Below are 19,206 nucleotides of genomic sequence, written 5' to 3' on the forward strand. Positions count from 1 at the left end.
TTTTTTGTGAATACGTATCGAGAGTTAGTGTCGGACGAATAAGAAGAGAGAGTAATACAAGTTTATAAATTCCATAGAGGGTCGTGAAAAGAGGACCCCTTATTCATATTTTTGTATTTTATTTGTAAGAGAATATTTTGTATAATTACGGAAATGAGGCAGTTATGGAAAAAACTCTTAATGCAATAGATATTTTTTATTAACCGTATGGATTTCATATCATATATGCATTAACAATTTCTATTTTAATATGGTTGTAGTTGGCCCCACTCTCTCGTGAAGGGGGGAGAGAACGTGAAGCCTAAAGAAAGCTTGAGATCTGAGGAGGAGCTTCAAGATTTGAGAAGGGGTTGAAGTCAAGCATCACTTCAGTCACTGTCGATCGCCGTCGGGCACCAATTTTCGATCGACGTCGACCACCAGCCACCGATCACAGTCGAACACCAGACGCCGATCGTCGCCAACCAGCTTCACCGACCGCTATTGATCATTACTCGTCGGTCATCTCCGATCAGCATCAGAATCCGCTCACTTCTTACGACAAGTTCATCGCGCACCAACTTTGTAGCTCAGAAGATTGTGTAAAACTCTTTCCACCTGTGAGACAAGAAACTGTACTTATAATCTCAGTTTATAATCGATATCTTCACTCAAATAAGACAGTTGTTTTTTTTTCTTTTTCAAAATTTTCACGTAAAAATTTCTTGTGTATCTACTGGTTATTTCTTTTATCTGAGTGCGTGTTGAATTATGCTGCAATGCTAAGACGAAAATCCATTACTCTAATAACGTGAATCTTCTAGCACTCATCAAGAAGACATTTTATACTTACATGTCGCATGGCAAGATAATGCTCAATCAATAATTATCAAAGCTTTACTAGGTTCATCATTTGAAAACTCTCATGAATGCTATTAGAAATGCATATTCCCACATGATAACATTCATCCCTTGTACTTCCTCCTGAAAAAATCTTAGAACACTAAACATATCTTTATTTCATCTTTTAGGGCAAGCAACAATACAGACTCCTGGACACATCTGAACATTATTTTCTACTCCTACTATTATTTTCTCATATTTCTCTTAGCTCTCACCACAATGGACATGAGTGCATGAATCAAATTAAATTGCGCCTTAGAGAAATAACTTAATACAGATGTCTCGTATACATGTTGAAAAAATTACACTTCGAGTCTTTTCGGGCACCTGCAGCTTATTAATAAGCTACTCAAAAATAATCAATTCTTCAAAAAGCTATGGTAATTATTACTTTTTTTTTTTTTGGGAAAAGTCAGGAGGCAGCAAGAAAACTGTCATCGCAGCTAGCCAGGAACGGTGTGAAAACATTGCATTTAATGATTTCAACAGTTTGAAAATGCAATTTTTTGAAAAATTTTCAAAACTCGATTTACCCAAACGAGTCTAGATACGCTTTCAAAACTCACAGCACCAAATATTAAAATCCACAACAAAATCCCAAATTGTATCTTTTATTTTTATCAAATTCTCTCGATGATTCGTACGAAGCGTAAATACATGAATTTAATAATTCAAAAAAATAATGATGTTAATTATATAAAATGATAAATTCTAATTTTTAAATAATTAACCAAGCTTCACGGCTTATGAAAGAAGCCAAGTAAACAAGACAAACCATGCATAGATTAATTAATATACTCTACATTAAATCATATAAATAAAAAATAATTAAGTTAAGCTAATAATATTCTAAACGCTAGAGCCATAAAATCAGTCAAAATTGAATCGAAAGAGAAAAAAAAGGTATCATTTACATAAATACCACTCAATACTTATGTATTTACATATCAAACATCAAAATATTATTTTTTATATTTATATACACAAATCTTCTATATCACATAAAAAAAATCACTAATATATTTTAAAAGCATGAAAAATATGAAAATTATAATTTAGAGGTTAAACATGTAAATACATAAAAATTGAGGGGTATCTATGTAAATATTTAAAAAAATCAGAAAATATTTGAAGAACTTCGTTTTCATCACACCTATAATAACTCCCCAACGGCAGGGCAACCGGCTACAGGCGGTCGTCCCTACATTCCCACATTTCCCAGTACATCTCTTACCGCTTAATCCGGTAATCTTCTTCCCCAACCCCGCCTCCTTCATTTAAGACAGACTTCACTCTGCTTTAATTACTCTGCAATCGAACTCTTTCGTTTCCGTTTCATTCAGAGGAAAATGAGAAGCTTCAGCAAGCTCGGCTTAACTCTCCTCCTCGTCTTCCCCCTTTCTTCAATCCTCTGTCTCGCCGTCACGCTCGTATACTCCATCCGCCGCCGACGACGACAGAAGCAACCACCACTCGCCGGCGATGCTGAACTCGGCTGCAAAGTCGCCACTTTTAAGACAGTTGCAGTGCTCAGCACTCTCTGCTGTACAACGCAATCACGCGTTGAGCCGGCCATGGATTCTCCGGTGCTCTGTTCATCCGGCAGCCGGCGGGGGAATATTCCGGCCGCCGGTGAGGCGAAGGATGAATGTTCTCCGGCGATGTGGGGAGCGGTGGTATTGGGACCATCGAGGGTGCTTTATACGATAAAGGAGGAAGAGAGGGAGGGTTTGGAGGTCGAAGAGAAGGAGGAGGAGGAGGATTTCTTCGGCACGCCGTGCGAGTCGCCGGAGTTTTATACTCCGGCTTCGTCTCCTGTTCGAGAGGCGGAGAACGAAGCGGATGTAGCCGTGTGTGTTTCGCCGGCGTCGGAGAGTGGGTTTGGGATTTCATAAATAGAAAGGAGGGATTTTTTATTTTTGCAGGGTAATCATGTAATTTTTTTTTTTTGCAGGGTAATCGTGTAATGCGGTGGGTATTAAATGGGGTTTCATTTGAAAATAGTTTTATTGTTTTAAAAAGTCAGTTAAAGAAAATATTGTGGAAAAATTTAGGTGGAAATTGAAAATTTATTTTTTTATATTTGAAAAAAATATGATTTTTTTTAAATGAATTTGCTAATTTGCAATAAATAAAAATAATATTGGAAGAGAAGCACATCATTAAAATATGCAAGAGTTTGCGTGTGGGAAAAATTACATTCATATCCCTTAAAATATTGATATTTATAAATAAAGAAGAGATGTATGAAACTATTGAGAATTTGAGTTTTTTTATCATTGAAGTTTGATATTTGAGTGAGAATTTGAAAAATGGATGAGTCGGAGGTTGATTTGTAAATAGCAAGTTTCGGGTTGTCTTGATGTAATTGTCCCCTATTTTAAGGAGTCAGAGGTTGATTTGTAAATAGCAAGTCTCGGGTTGTCTTGATGTAATTGTCCCCTATTTTAAGTATTGATGCACTTGAAAAGAAAGTTCATCATATATTACTAGGAAATTCATATAATCAAAAACACAAATGTTGATAGAATATGTAAGTGAAAATTTTCAGGAATTAGATTAATAATCATATAATTTTTTTTTGATTTTAGCAACTACATAATTAAAATGAAGGATTAGATTAAACTAATTCAATGAAATGAACAATGATCCAATGCGAGTCTAAATGAGTGAAAATCAAGTATTTGATGGCTTTGTGACACAATCTTTAAATCTTGAATGATAACATTAGTGCGTGTTGACTAAGAAGAAGTCAACAGGCCTAAAATCACTTAAACAATAAGTCATTAAGATGATTAAATGAAAAAAAAGATAATTAATAATTAAATGAATCAAAACAAATTATCTATTAAAATGTTTTGGAAATTTTGACTAAGATTTATCCAAAAGTCCACTTTAAAAAAAATATAAATAATTCATCATTCTTTAGATAAAAGAGAGCTAAGATCTTGGCTATAAAGATGAGAGAGTTTATACATCAAAAATACACTAGAGCTTTAAATGGCATTCAAAGTCGACAATTACAACCATCAACACATGTCAACCAGTTATGTTCATCCAATGATTGTGTCATTGTCTTGCCTTTAGCACTCATTTGTCACAACCTGATCATCGTCTATTTATTGTACAATTACAGAACTATCGACTCCTAACCCATCATCCAGCTTTGGTCACCCTCCATTGTTTCTTTAGTAACATCTATTATAGTCATAGGCGACTAATTTAATGTTCCCAACTCTAAAATCTCAACTTCTTCACTTAAGGGAAAGAGCAGAGATTTTTTATCTTATATAATTCGTCATTTTAACTAGAAAAAGCATTTGTTTTTTCTTTCTTTTCGAAATATTTATATGAAAAATTAGGTGTCCCTTTCAATCTTCTTTTATCTGTGTGATAAATTTTTGTACAAAATTAAGACATTAATCATATATCTTTGCATGTGTATGTGTGTGTGCCCGAGCATGTGTAATAAATATTAATGACTCTTACAACCTTCCATCTATATTACAGTAATTATTGCAAGAATATACATATATTTATATTTCATCTTTATTATTTTGTCGAAACTCAAGTATACATTTGTAACCCAAATATGTGGTTTGTCTCTCAAGGCCTCTTACTTGAGCTTAAAGGTGATTCACCCAATTCAAGGAGTTGAAGCATATAGAGCACTTGCTTAATTCAAGAACACAAGCTTGAAGGGCACTAGCATATAGAGCACTTGCTTATGTATTTTTAATAGTTTTTGTAATTGCTATTATTGCAAGAGAGTCAAAAATAAATCTTCATATTTTTAGATGAATATCATGCATGATATGATATGTACCTAACACATATTATTTCTATAATAAACTAATTAGGGATAATTACATACAGACGATTCAAAATGTTGATATTTACAAATCAGTCCTTGCATGGCTGTTGTTCAAGTCATCTATAATTTAATATAATTTAATATGTTTTGTTGTGATTTAGTCATTAACAATAAAAGTATATGTAAGAAATAAGATCATCTATCAACCTTATAACATAAAAAGTGTTAAAATATTGACAATACAAGTTTAATTAAACATACAAAAGGTTTGCATTGTAAAATTGATGATTTTTTTATTCCCAAAATTCAACTGTATACACAAATACCAGAATGTAGGCCGATCTGTAAGGAACTAAATCCACCTGTCAAAGTGGCTAAACTAAGCCCACCTGTCGAAGTGGTCGAACTAAGCCACCTACCAAAGTAGTTGAACTCAGTCCATTAGTTATGATGGTTGAAGTGAAATAGCATTAAAGTCAATCATCAAAAGAAACTAGGTTGACTAATGGAGACATCTACCAATACTTTATTAACAACACGGTCGGGCAATCAGAACAAAAGTCTTTCTAAGGTGCCAGAGACGGTACCAACCATATATGACAATCTTCATTAAGGGTGTTGTCGAGCATTTAGAACCAAACTTTTTTTAAGGACTCAGAGATGGTGCTTGTACCGATCATGTCTGAAAGCTCGACGGTTATGACGACTACAATCTCATCCACACTAAATCAGCCAGCAAATTACACTAAAGGGGGAAAAAGATACAACATCAATTATTTTATTATGTCAGTTCTTCATGTATAAAAGAGGGGAATGAAGCTCCTTTCTTCTGCTAGTTCTAATAAAAAGGGAGCGTCTTTCTTCAAAAACCTAAAAATCAAACAAATGCAGGAGGAACTTACTCCTCTAGGTACTAATTATATACGGATTACTTCCAATTTTTTTTGGGTAAATTTCATCCATCTCCCACTTTTCTCTTTCATCATCTTCCTTATCGTAGTAGGCTTTTACCAGATTGTATTAATCCACAAACAACACGGAACCTCGGGTCAAAAAAAGATTCAACATCAACATAGATCAAATCTTAGAATTGTCAAGAAATTATTGTAAAAGTAGTGCTTATTATCATGCAAACTAATAAACAAGTCATTCAAAGAGGCTAAGTATGAACACATCAGTCATAGTCTCAACTAGCTAGTGGGCTGAGGGAACCCAAGAGCATCATCATCTGTTTACGTTTCAACCAGGCAGTCCGTTCAATATTCGTACTTTTTTTTATAATCATATAAAATATACTATTATTTTTGTTGAAATGAAGCCATAAGGATAATTAATATACAATTTGAACCTGTGACCTCACGGTAGAAAACTATACACTTCAAACACTATGTCACAAATAAGCACGAAAATAAAGGAGTTAGATAAGCAAATACTTAAGAATTGTGTGGTATGTATATAAATAGATTTATTTAAAAATAGTATTCAATTTCATTCATTTGAGGCAAATGAACCCTAAGTGAAGATAAATCCAATGTGTGATGCTTATCATCAAGTGATCATCATCATTCTTACAAAGTTCAAGACCCATCGTAAAATTGCTCATGACGAAGTCATCATCTTCAAGACACTCATCACAACATTCCTTAAGACTTTCGTTATCTTCTTCAAGATTAGTTATATAAGCTCATTCATAACCATAACGTAACCATCTCTTTCACTTTCTATAAACCAACGGCAGAACTATCATTCTCAATTTCCAAAGAGGGGGCAATTGCACGCCCTGAACATAACCTCATCCGCCCCTGTTTAAAACCTACAACATATTCTCATACGTCACAAATTCCAATCACGACCACACGATCATCATTTAGTCAAGATTGCGTCATCACAACATTCCTTAAGACTTTCGTTATCTATAACACGAACACGAGCTCATTTATAACCATAACGTAATCATCTCTCACTTTCTATGTGAAAACCTCGACACACTCACATCCTTCAAAACCAACGGCAGATAGTCTATCATTCTCAATTTCCAAGAGGGGGCAATTGCACGCCCTGAACATAACCTCATCCGCCCCTGTTTAAAACCTACAACATATTCTCATACGTCACAAATTCCAATCACGACCACACGATCATCATTTAGTCATGATTGCATTATGATGATCTCAAATGTTGTAGCCCCTACCATTACATGCCTCTACAATTGTCATAACCGAGAAAATGCTTATTTAATTATCTTATTTTTCACATTAACAAACCAAGATATGCATTTGCCTCCAAAAAAACTACAAATATAAAAAGTAAAACTTGTGAACAAACATCACATAATTATTTCAAGAAAGCTTACAAGAAAATAACTATTTAGCGTTTAACAGTTAATATCAATATAATACATGAACTGATAGAAATCATACCATTTTAAGTTCACCATAAACAGCAAATCATTCAGTATGATTCTTTGGATCCTTCCCAAAACCCATTAAAACGTGTGTTAAAAGCATCATACCCCTCCTGCTGATTTCGGCAAGACGGCCAACTAACGGCAGCTGCACAGTCTCTCTGTTCTTCAGTGGCTTCTTATCCCACCTGCAATTCAACAAAAGCATCAACAGCAAAGCAAATCTACATATATACATGCATACATACCACACAATTTTTTTTTATAATTTGCATATCTAACACCTAAACTTTGATATTTACATGCATACAATTGAATTCATTAACATCACATAAAAAATAATACTATTACTAACCTTTTAGAGGTGAAATACAGAGATGCGGGCATAGTTTTAGAACACCAGCTTTATAAATGTAAATATCAAAACTATGCCTGCATCTCTGTATTAAATAAGAAATGTGTGGTGCTTAATTTCCCTCTCCCACTCTCTCTCTCTCTCTCTCTCTCTCTCTCTCTCACATACATACATACATACATACATACATACATACATACATACATACATACATACATACATACATACATACATACATACATACATACATACATACATACATACATACATACATACATATAAATTAAAGATTGGCCAAAGGCTATTAGATCAGTCCCCTGACCACCAAATGTGACTAAAAATTTCATTCCGCACATAGGCGAAATTGAACCCGTGACCCCAGAGGTCTTACAAACTCTTTCAGTCAACAAGTCACGGTAAGCGGCACATGTAAATATCAAAGTTGGTGTTAGATATGTAAATATATAAGAATTATGTTGTATGTAAATTTCCATATATATATATATATAGCTTTCACAATTAGATCAACTTGATTATGGCAGTTATAAGAAAATTATTATTGTCTTTTCATCAGATTTAATTTTACAAACAGTTCAAATTAGGGATAATTACATACATAGCACCCAAAACATTGCACCCAGGTGATATTTTTGCCCAGGTGATATTTTTGAACTACAGAATTGATGTATTTACGCATGCCACGATCAAACCATTGAGAAAATGATAAAAAAGGAAAATATGGGCCGGGGTTTTATCATGAATTTTGATATTTGAGTGAGAATTTGAAAAATAGATGAAAAAGGTTGCTAGATTTGTAGATAGCAAGTTTTGGGTGCTATGTATGCAATTGCCCATTCAGATTATCACTACCAAACCCCAAGAAGAGCTTGAAGCACAAAAGACTGAGATTTAAAAAGAACGCAAATGGTGGCATAGTAAATGTCAAAGCTTACCGCACACTGATTCTACAACGCAGTAATAATTGCATTTTCGAAGTTTAGAAGGCAAAAAAGTTAGAATGATTGAAGAAGATTGCTTCACAAGTCCAACAGTTCGGATATAAATATTTTTAAGGGAAATTCACATACGTAGAACACAATTCTTGTGTATATCTCACACCTAAAGTTTCATATTTACAGATTTATCACTTTGGTATTTTAAACCTATGCATGAAAATGTGAACTTCACTTTTAAAGAGTGTTATTAGTTCTATTTTTAATATACAACGACAACAACAAAGCCTTAATCCCACTACGTGGGGTAGGCTACATAAATCCTTTTTCTCCATTGTGTTATATTAAGTGGCATATTTTCATTTAGTTCTACTAAATTAAAATCATTTTTTATAGAATAAGCCCAAGTCTTCTTAGGTCTACCTCTACCTTTCTTAACATAAGTCGAATCTAAAACATTTACTCCCCTAATCAGATCATCAGATGGTTGACGTTTAATGTGATCTAACCATCTAAGACGACTCTATAATTTTATCCACCATACCTATCACGAATATAGTCCTTTCGCATTTTTTCCTCTAAGTGTCAAGCCACTCATCCACCTAAGAATTCTCATCTCGGCAATGCTTAACTTTGTTTTATGCTTCTCTGTTAAAGGCCAACATTCTACATCGTATATCATAAGATATATAAACAACTAAGCAACATTATGCGTAAAGGACTAACCAATCTTCATGGCGGACAATTTTTCCTTGATCCATCTTCAACTTGATAAGACTTGCTAAATCCACATCTTTTCCAAATATTTTGTAGTGTTGTTTGTTATCAATTAAAACCTGAATGAAAATGCAATATTATGATTATTTAGTGAGTTTATGTAAACATTGAACTGATACAAAACAATGGAAAAAGTCAAGCTCAAAGCCTGAGAAGGATGCAGTCGTGAACTCTTCTGACCTCAACATTTCCTGGTGCGGTAGAATTTGCTTTTAGAGTGTATTCTACAATTTCAGACTTGCTGAATAACTGAAATAAAGGCGTAATTCGTGGGTGAGTTACAAATAATTAAGAGTTGGAATCAAACACTGAATTCTACATTTCTACACGTTTTTTTGCAACTAAGACCACTAGCTACAAAAATATAGGAAAGAAACTAGTCCATATATCATACATCTGATACTTTACCATTTCATGAGTCATTCGTCTCAAACAATGCAGAAATGATAAGATAATTTTAAAGATTTCTAGCATGCATTTTTATGACAAAATTTTTTTTTTTTAGACTGTTTCCACAAATCTCATTATTAAGGATTTGATTTAACACAATAAATGTGCACGTAAGACTGTTGATAAAAAAACAATAGCTTGTAACAATAGTTATTATGTAGAGTTTGATTGTGTCTATCAATTAGTCACATAAATCCCTCAGTTTTATCGATCAAACTTGACAGCGTGTTTGACTAGGGCATGGGAAATGTCACCCTTATATTGGACACGGGGGCAGTGCCCCTGATTTTTTTTTTTTTTGCTATACACAGTGCCCAACACAAAAAAACGTAGCACCACCGTGCCCGATACAAGTTCAGAACCCTAAAACACAACACTCCAATGCCCAAAAGAAAGCCCCACAATGCCCAACTGCAGTGCCCTAGTGCTGAGACAACTCCAATTTTAGAATAAAAACTCGAGAGCGTGACACTATAGCGCCCCTGATGTTGACCATCGACACCCGTTGGAGTGTCGCAGCACCATTGCGGAGCCCCAATGCCCATACAATTTTTGAGAAATTCTTACTTTTTGTGTTGTCTTTGTCCACCGGAGTAAGTTCCAATGCCCATAAGAAAGCCCCACAATGCCCAACTGCAGTGCCCTAGTGTTGAGACAACGCCAATTTTAGAATAAAAACTTGAGAGCGTGACACTGTAGCGCCCCTGATGTTGACCATCAACACCCGTTGGAGTGTCGCAACACCATTGCGGAGCCCCAATGCCCATACAATTTTTGAGAAATTCTTACTTTTTGTGTTGTCTTTGTCCACGGGAGTAAGGGCTGAATTTTGAGTTTTCTAAAGAGTGAAGAGGCCAAATAGTGGTGAGGCTTAAATGTGGTGCAATTTGTATATTTTTTCTCATTTTCTTTGTGGTGAATTTCTTGGTGTTGTGTGGTTCCGTATTTTTTTCTCATTCTAATATTTTTACATGTTAAATCTTGTGTTCTTGGTAATTTATGTAAGTTTTTTATTTGTATGCTTTTGTTCAAAGTTTTGTTTCTGATCCCTCGACTTAGCTTTGACTTTTTTCTTCACATCCCCCCCCACAACCATAATTTTATCATTTATTTGCAAATACAGTTAGAGCAAGTGATAGTACATGAATCTAGAATGTTAAAATAGGTATTGAAGCATAAAAAAATACATCTCAAAATATGATGATCATCTCATTGACCATCAATTTACTTATGTTGTTTCTAGTTGTGAGGGATTGATTGTCAATATAAGGTTATTGCATTGTTCGGTGGCGAATGATGTGTTTAGCATGCAAGAATAATGATATTACTGATTATTTCAGGTTACACAAATACCATTAAACTATTAGCGTTTTACGTTATTACATGCAAGATCTAACTAAAAATCATAAAACAAGATCTTGCGGGTACTCAGTAACACAAAAATTTTACAATTATCACATGTTCAGTCACGTAATTAAGTAGAGTGAAAATTTGACATCTGGAATGAGATATCTAATTTTTTACTCATATGCGACAGTTAACATATGAGATGTTTAGATTGATATTATTATTATTTATGTTGTCTTACATAATTTTATAGGGTAACATCAAGTCGTGATATTTATTTTAATATGTCATAAATTGAAATGCAATACGTTGGAGAATTGAGAGTAAGAGAAAGCTCAAGTTGATGGAATGTGACAGATAATTACTAACAATATGCAAAAAAACTTGTATAAAATTTGCATAACTCATTTGACTATAAGACTATGTTTAATGTACCACTTCATGTAATTTTATTTTATTTTGTAGGAAATGAAACAAAGACATCACATAGCTTACACATTCATTTCATAGTTCAAAATACCGAGAGAAGAAAATTTTTCATTTGTCGAAAATTGTACAATTATTTTTTCATAGAATATTAAAAATGAAGATATGAAACTTTTATTGATAATTTTATTGAATTTAAAAATATATATTTTATATTTTATCATAATAAAACTAATTAAATACATGATATTAACAATTACTTAATAAATTTATTTATATTAAATATAATTTTATCAAATTCACATTTGCAAGCAAATAACTTTAATTAAATAATTAGTTAATAATTACTAATTAAAAATTAAAAATTGATTAAATTTTCAATACTTTATTAGACAAAAAGTTAATTGACTTTTATCGTTCTAATGAAATAAATAAAATTTAATCATATTTCTATGTTCTAAAAAACATAACAGATTTTGAAGTCTTCACATGTTGTCAAACAGTTCTTCAAAATTTACTTAATTTATTAAATCTACCCTCAAAACAAATTTAAGGTTTAACCATTTAGGGATTTATCAAAACTTAAACCCAAAAAGTTGAAAACAGTCACTTCCCGATACCAAGTAGCTTATTAAAATTTAGGCAATGATTGGTTGCAACTTGGTTTTAAGTTAAATAGGATTTATCAAATCCATTAAATACCAATTTATCAAACCCTATGCGACGGAATATGGAGCTATGGAGCTCACGAGCGATGATGGAATAAATCCCTTAAATCCGTCCTGCAATCAGAGTAAAAGAGACGGAACTCAAAAAATAGGGACTGAATGCAAGAAATTTTGATTTAACAGATTGCTGAATATACACTTTTTTTTTTTTTTTTTTTTTTTTTTTTTTTTTTTTGGGGGAATTCCCTTAAACCACATGCTTAAGTCGTATAAAACTATGCTACCAAACACCCCTGCACTAATTTAGGACGGATTTGCATCCAGATTTAGTGTAAATCCACCAAACATGCTTTATCGTTTGTTAAATGCATCCGTCTGCTTGAATGTAATATTTTCACCGGCATAACGTAAATCTCAGATTTACTAAATCCAATCCGGAGGTAGATTTAAGGACCGTGTGCATTGTCGTCTTCCCATCGTAGCATCGCAGCTGGATTCCTTAGTTCATATCTCATCGTAGTTGTTGCAAAGGAGAAGAAGATCGAAGGGCATTCTTGCTCGCCTCTCTCCACACTTAAACTCTAACGTCGTCGGAGTCCAAAAGTCGACTACAACACTTCCGCTTTCCCGGTTTCACCCAAAACAATCGCCTATGTGAACGAACCCTCGCAATACAGCCCGATCAAAGGGAGCAAGGAAGGCGAGGAGGGGATCGCGAAGAACACAAACCGATACTCCCATCATTCTCTTTCTCCCTTCTACTTCTGCCATAAACCATCGACAAAGGGATAACTGTTCTCACCATCCTTTTCTTTTTTAGTTTTTTTTATTGAAATTGCTTTGAGTTGAATGATGATCTTTTCTAGAAGAATTCTCTTATTACATTAAATGCATTAAAATTTTGTTGTAATTTTTTAGGGAAAAATACAATTTGGATGTTTTCTGTATATGATAATTACTTGTAAATAAAAATATTGCTTTTATCACATCTGCTTCTAATCGTTAAAACTTGTTTAAAATGATATTATTTTGCAAGCAAGATTAAAAAACATATGATGAATCCAAATTACAAACTACATGTCAATGTTTTGGTTGGGTTAGTGAGATGAGCTCAAAAGATTACAACTTCATTCTTTAAGTTAATAATTCATATATTACTCTCCGAATTAATTTTTTTTCAAAAACTACTAGTTAATTTGATTGGTTTGCCAAAAAAGTTTTATCCATTGGTGCTTGAGCTAATTTGTTAAGTTGGATACTTATGTGAAGTTAAGGAGCTAGTTCATCTCTTATTATTATTCAATTCACTCGATTTAAGTTTTTTATAAATTGATTTCAGAACTCAAAGGAAGCTGTCTTTTGAAGTAGTATAATACCCAACTGAAATTTTTATATTTCAAAGTGTATGTTGGATGCAGGCTATAGAGCTTTTTTATTTTTTATGAATCATTTTATGGCCGTGATCTGCTAGAAGCTTCAGGACATGGAAGCTCTCTTTAGATTAATTTGTTGCACATCTTGATTATTTGATGCAAAAAGACTGGAACATTATCATTGAAATGTAGATTTTCTCTTCCACTCCGTGTAGAGTGTATTAGAACCTATGGATTGCATCACTCTTTTAGCTAACTAATTCTTGCATGTAATCCTCATTTCATGAGCATTTCATACTCTTGTGATTGAGAAATTGGAAAATTTACTCTTAATCAATTTTTTTCATCATTTCGTCCAGAAAAGCAATCTTTTTCTCAATAATATTTTTGTCATTTGATCCAGTAGTGTTCCATGATAGAAAAAATTTGACGGATACTATTTTTTTATTTTTTCCTTTTTCCTGATTGAGCTTTATAACATAAAAGATCTATTAGATAATTAACTATTTGTTCTAAATCATGCGATGCTATGAATCAACAATAATGGAAATACTTTTCTAGAGGGAGGGAAGGATATAAATTCCAAATCTTGCTGCTAACTGCATATCCCATTTGTTTTCTTTTCTCTCACAGCATGGGGTGGGATTGTTTAGGATTGTCTTACAAATCTTTTTTATCGACTCCAGATGTTTCTGTCTTATCTTTATGTTACAAGAGAGAGTTCCATAAAAATATAATGGATATTTTTCTCCTTCATGGATTGTATTGAACAAGGAACTTCTGAATTGCCAAATCGTTTGCATGACAAACATATATTAAGTTTTGAGTCGTTAAGTTGGTTCTAATATGAAAGTTTTTCTCTATTAGTTATTTCAAAGTTATGTAAGAGAGCAATCATTTCAAAGTATCATGGGTTGGCTGTATTTACAACCATTAGAAGAAACTATATTAAATTGATCATGATTGAAGTTCTAATATGAAAGTATTGCTATTGATTTCAATATTGTAAAAGTCTTGTTCATCTACGGATTTGAAAGCTTTATTCTTCTTATTTTTCAATAAAAATTCTAATATTTGTTAGAAATTTTGATAGGTGTAAAATTTTAATGTTTAACTTTTTCATGCAATGATTTTTCTTTTGAGTTAATTTTAATGCACAAATAAGGATTATATTATACGAAAAATTATAGAAAGATATTATTTGGTTGAATTAAGATATAAACATGATGCGTGCCAGAAAATTCGCGGTGGTTAAAAGAGTAATGGATTATCATCTCCGTGTTGCACGAGAATTCATCACACACAGATAAACTAAGAGAAGTGAGAAAGATGAAGCGCCTCTACTTTTTATGTGGAAAACCCTTGAAAGGGGGAAAAATCACGGGACCTAGCCGGTTGAAATAATCAACTATGAATGATGAGAACACAGTTCATTCTTCTCCTAAATTTGGGAAGATGAAATTACAAAGTTGTATAATTGTATAACTATAATCTGGCTGCAGTTCATGATGACAACAAGTTGTAAGGGTCATTATTGATTGTTGTAGGGGTATTACTCCATCGAGAGTGTTATAAATGGTTGTTTCAGAAGTGTTGATTGGCCAAAGAATGAATAACGTACGTAAGCCGCAGGGGCCACTTTTTATGTGGAAAACCCTTGAAAGGGGGAAAAATCACGGGACCTAGCCGGTTGAAATAATCAACTATGAATGATGAGAACACAGTTCATTCTTCTCCTAAATTTGGGAAGATGAAATTACAAAGTTGTATAACTATAATCTGGCTGCAGTTCATGGTGACAACAAGTTGTAAGGGTCATTATTGATTGTTGTACGTAGGTCATTGGCACATGGACCGTAGTGACAAGCTCTTGTCCCATGGACAGGAAATGGTTGCTAGATTTTTCAAGTTATAACATTGTCTGATGGTGTTTGGTTGGTTGTGGCCGACGACAAACAATAATTGTTGACAATGGTCAGTGGTGGTCGGCGGATGTTAGCGGTGATTGATAGCAGTCTATGATGATTAATGGCTGTCAACGAAGGTCGACGACATTTGACAGTAATCGACATCAGTCGATGGCAGTCGGCGGTGATGTTGAGCTACAGCTCCTTCTCAAAACCTCGGGCTTTATCTCTAGGTTTTAGCTCCCCATCATGTAAGTGGTGGAGGACTATTTATAATGTTATGGGTGCAACTTATGCAAGCATAAGAATCATTTTGATCGAACGGTTTGGATAGCTTCCTTCAATCAGTCAGTGTTTAATGGACATTCAGATGCCTTAATGATGTCAAATTTGAGTGATCTTGGGCTCGTTAGTTCATCTTGTTTTGGCGCTCAATTCGACTATAAACTTGTTAGATTCGACAACCTTTTGTTCTTCCAAGTATGTCTGAAAATCTTTCAATAATGATTTAATGACTTGATTTGGGCTTGATTTGACTTGAATTTAATTGACTTTGAAATCATTAGGTTGTCTCATAGAGCCGATCAGTTTGACTATAAGTTTGTTGAAATCAGAGTTCTGGATAAGTTTTTTATGTTTTTTATCAAAGTTTGAACATCCTTGCTCAATATATTGTCTCGAGATCCGTGCTATACTTCGAGATTCGTGTTCAATAATGAAAATTGTTGGTGGCATATCAAAACCTATCAGTAATCCTTGTATATCCAACCTTATGTGTTCCTTCATTGTGAATAAAGGAACGAAGTTTCGGCATGGCATGCAGAAAAGAGGGTTTGTTAATCAGTCACATGCTAAATAGGTGAACATACATTAGTTTAGAAATATCATATGATTAATTAACCCTCCTCATATGATAATTGATACAATTGGTCAATTAGTCCCATTTAATTTAGATAAGATTACGAAAATTATGTAGATTCGGATCTATCTAATTCTAAGATGTTTATCTCCATAAAACTATTTGGTCCTTGTCTTGTACATATACAAATGAAACCAACTACCAGATTCATCTCGAATTCATCATATTTTAGAGTTCTATACGAAACTAATAACTGTCAATTTTGAATGTCCTGTAGTGATAAAGTGAACTGTTTCGAGAGGAAAAACATAAGCCTCTGTAAATTATTCAAGATAAAACAATCTCGCTTTCTGAGATGAAGAAAGAGGCAAGAACCTTGGGAAGAGCATAGAAGGCCGACTTGATCTGCTTTACTCTGTAATGAGACATAGAACTCACAAAAATAAATCCTAGACGAAAAACCTCAAAAACAAAAGCAATAACCAAAAAACAGAAGTTACAATCTCGCTCACCCATGAGCACAAGTAAGAGGGTCCTCAAATCTGGCTTCCGAAGCATAGATTTCAAAGTCTTTAGCAGTCGCGCGCGATCCATACCTTACAAAACAACAAAATATCACTTTCTTTGAATTCATTTCTTCCAATTAGACTGCTGAGCAAAGCTCAGAAGAGCTTACAGGTTGATAAGATGAGGAATGATGCGCTCGGAAATCTCATCGATGTTTAGGGATTCGTGCTCTTTGAACTCCTTTGATTGCTGCCCCGCGCTTGGCTGGAAGTCCATCGCTCGATTCGTGTTAAAAACCCTAGCTCTTGTATGAATTTTACAGTACAACTGGGATCGAATGAAGAAATTTCTGCTCGAGGAGAGTGACATTAAAGAGGAAGAGAGGATGAAAAAAAAAACGCTATAGAGACCGCAAACGGATAGCGGGTGACGAACACTGGGAGCTAGTCAGCAAAAGTTGTGTGGGTGTTGAGACACGTGGCAATGAAGGGCCACCATGCTTTGCCATGTGGCTTAAATTTCTGTGTAAGTGCCAGGTGGCTCGTTCCATAGATGCTTCATGGGGATCGGCGAGCTTTCTTTAACGATGAGCATAATTTGTTTTAAGGTTCGCATGCACATCATATCATGCTTAGTTCCAATGTATTTATCTAAATTTTAAAAGATATATTTCTTTTTAAAGTTAATGATAATGATTTTTTGGCATTTACACAAGTCGTCACATGAGTCTTATGTATTTACAAATGTAACCATTAAACAAGTATCTATATTTATAACATTCACATATTAACATCACATCAAATATGTCATAATCCCTTTTAAATATCAATGTCACGTCAAATACGACAACTAAATGTAACAATTAAACAAGTATCTATATTTATAACATTCAGATATTAACATCACATCAAATATGTCATAATTCCTTTTAAATATCAATGTCACGTCAAATACGACAACTTACTCATGCGCTATATAGTTTTATTGTAGAGTGAATCAAGACAGATAGGTTGTCGAAATATTCTCATCATTTGACGCAGATCTTAAAACATGACAAGGATCTCAACACACTTTTAAGTAAGAAATATCAAACTTTGATTACAATATATTTTAGAATTATGATTTCAACAAACCTACAGTCAAATTGACCTGCTCAACAATACGGAGTCAATGATAAAAAAAATGACCCAGTCTGAGTCAAATCAAACTATTAAACCACTTTTGAAAACTTTTTTAGCGTATTTAAGAGGTCAAGTAGATGTCAAATCTAGTGAGCTTATGATCGAATTGATTGTCTTGACAAGACAAATCCAACCAATCCAACGAGCCGACTGGCTTCCCGTTGCAAGCCTTAAACCAAAATCCCAATTGGTTTGAATCCTAATTTCCATGCCTCTGGGACTTCCAGCCTTTCTTTGAGGGGTTTGAATAGTTATATTTTAAGAAATAGGAAAAGCTTTGTAGTGAGTCTATTCTACAAGATCGTGAGAGGTTCAGATAATGAAAAAACTATATAGCTAATCTGCCCTGTGAACGATGAATGTCTTCTTCGATGAGAAATCAGAAAATGGAGTTCTCCAAGTTTCCTCGTCAAAGTCGGAAACGACTATGCCACGAATCAAAAACCTAAACTATAAGTTCTTATGTGAGCATGTTAGGGCCAACATGAATTATTATTGTTTTGTAGTGAGTCCATTCTACAAGATCGTGGGAGGTTCAGATAATGAAAAAACTATATAGCTAATCCGCCCTGTGAACGATGAATGTCTTCTTCGATGAGAAATCAGAAAATGGAGTTCTCCAAGTTTCCTCGTCAAAGTCGGAAACGACTATGCCACGAATCAAAAACCTAAACTATAAGTTCTTATGTGAGCATGTTAGGGCCAACATGAATTATTATTGCACACAATAATTGCATTACATTGCATGTTTCAATATGATGTATGTTGCATGGTGTTTTTTTTCTTACACTGCACTTGGGTTTGACAAGCCGCCCCGACACGGTCAACTTTTCTTTGGTGGATCGATTGCTCCGGCCCGGTCGACCGACCACTCAAGTCCGCCCGCCCGCCCCGGCCCGGTTGACTGGCAACTTTGGCGAGACCGACCACCCTTACCCGGTCGACCCACCACTTAGGTCCGACCGGCCACCCCGACTTAGTTGACCATTCACTTTGGTCCAACCGGTCAGCTAGTCGACCAATAACTTTAATCCAGTCGGCCACCTTAGCTCGACTGAGCTAGTTGGCTACGTTCCTCGGATTAACTACCTAGGTCCACCCAGCAGGTCAAACAATCAATTTTCACTTGCATTGTGTTTGTTTTGCACGGTTTACATTAGCATATTCACCACTTACACCCTTTTTGTACACTTGTTGGCATGTGCCCTCATATCCCATATCGAGTATTTGAGCCCCTCATGGGCATGATACTCCACATGTTTGCTTCGTAACATATTTGTATCACGGTGTCTCACGTCATTGA

The 19,206-nt window shown here is 34.3% G+C and overlaps 2 protein-coding genes across 2 annotated transcripts; one reads left to right on the forward strand and one right to left on the reverse strand.

The window, feature by feature from the left end:
• Positions 1 to 2,097: 2,097 nt before the first annotated feature.
• Positions 2,098 to 2,864, forward strand: LOC110019883. Its single transcript, XM_020717743.1, has one exon. It carries the CDS (start codon positions 2,232 to 2,234, stop codon positions 2,775 to 2,777), a length of 546 nt encoding a protein of 181 aa, XP_020573402.1. The 5' UTR covers positions 2,098 to 2,231; the 3' UTR covers positions 2,778 to 2,864.
• A 4,145-nt stretch (positions 2,865 to 7,009) lies between these two features.
• Positions 7,010 to 17,126, reverse strand: LOC110019882. Its single transcript, XM_020717742.1, has 6 exons — positions 16,892 to 17,126; positions 16,728 to 16,811; positions 16,591 to 16,630; positions 9,366 to 9,434; positions 9,135 to 9,244; positions 7,010 to 7,288 (listed from the first exon to the last, which is right to left on the reverse strand). Exons 1-6 carry the CDS (start codon positions 17,089 to 17,091, stop codon positions 7,144 to 7,146), a joined length of 648 nt encoding a protein of 215 aa, XP_020573401.1. The 5' UTR covers positions 17,092 to 17,126; the 3' UTR covers positions 7,010 to 7,143.
• Between the last annotated feature and the right edge of the window lie 2,080 nt (positions 17,127 to 19,206).

This window comes from Phalaenopsis equestris, unplaced genomic scaffold, assembly GCF_001263595.1.
Source record: "Phalaenopsis equestris unplaced genomic scaffold, ASM126359v1 Scaffold000084, whole genome shotgun sequence".
Lineage (NCBI taxonomy): Eukaryota > Viridiplantae > Streptophyta > Magnoliopsida > Asparagales > Orchidaceae > Phalaenopsis > Phalaenopsis equestris.

Excerpts from the sequence above, each read along its gene's own strand:
- LOC110019883 (XM_020717743.1), top strand. The coding sequence starts at position 2,232 with ATGAGAAGCTTCAGCAAGCTCGGCTTAACTCTCCTCCTCGTCTTCCCC.
- LOC110019882 (XM_020717742.1), bottom strand. The coding sequence starts at position 17,091 with ATGTCACTCTCCTCGAGCAGAAATTTCTTCATTCGATCCCAGTTGTAC. Across the intron at positions 16,631-16,727 it reads CCTCTTACTTGTGCTCATGG|AGTAAAGCAGATCAAGTCGG; the intron begins GTGAGCGAGATT and ends GTCTCATTACAG. Across the intron at positions 9,435-16,590 it reads CCTTCTATGCTCTTCCCAAG|TTATTCAGCAAGTCTGAAAT; the intron begins GTTCTTGCCTCT and ends CCTTTATTTCAG.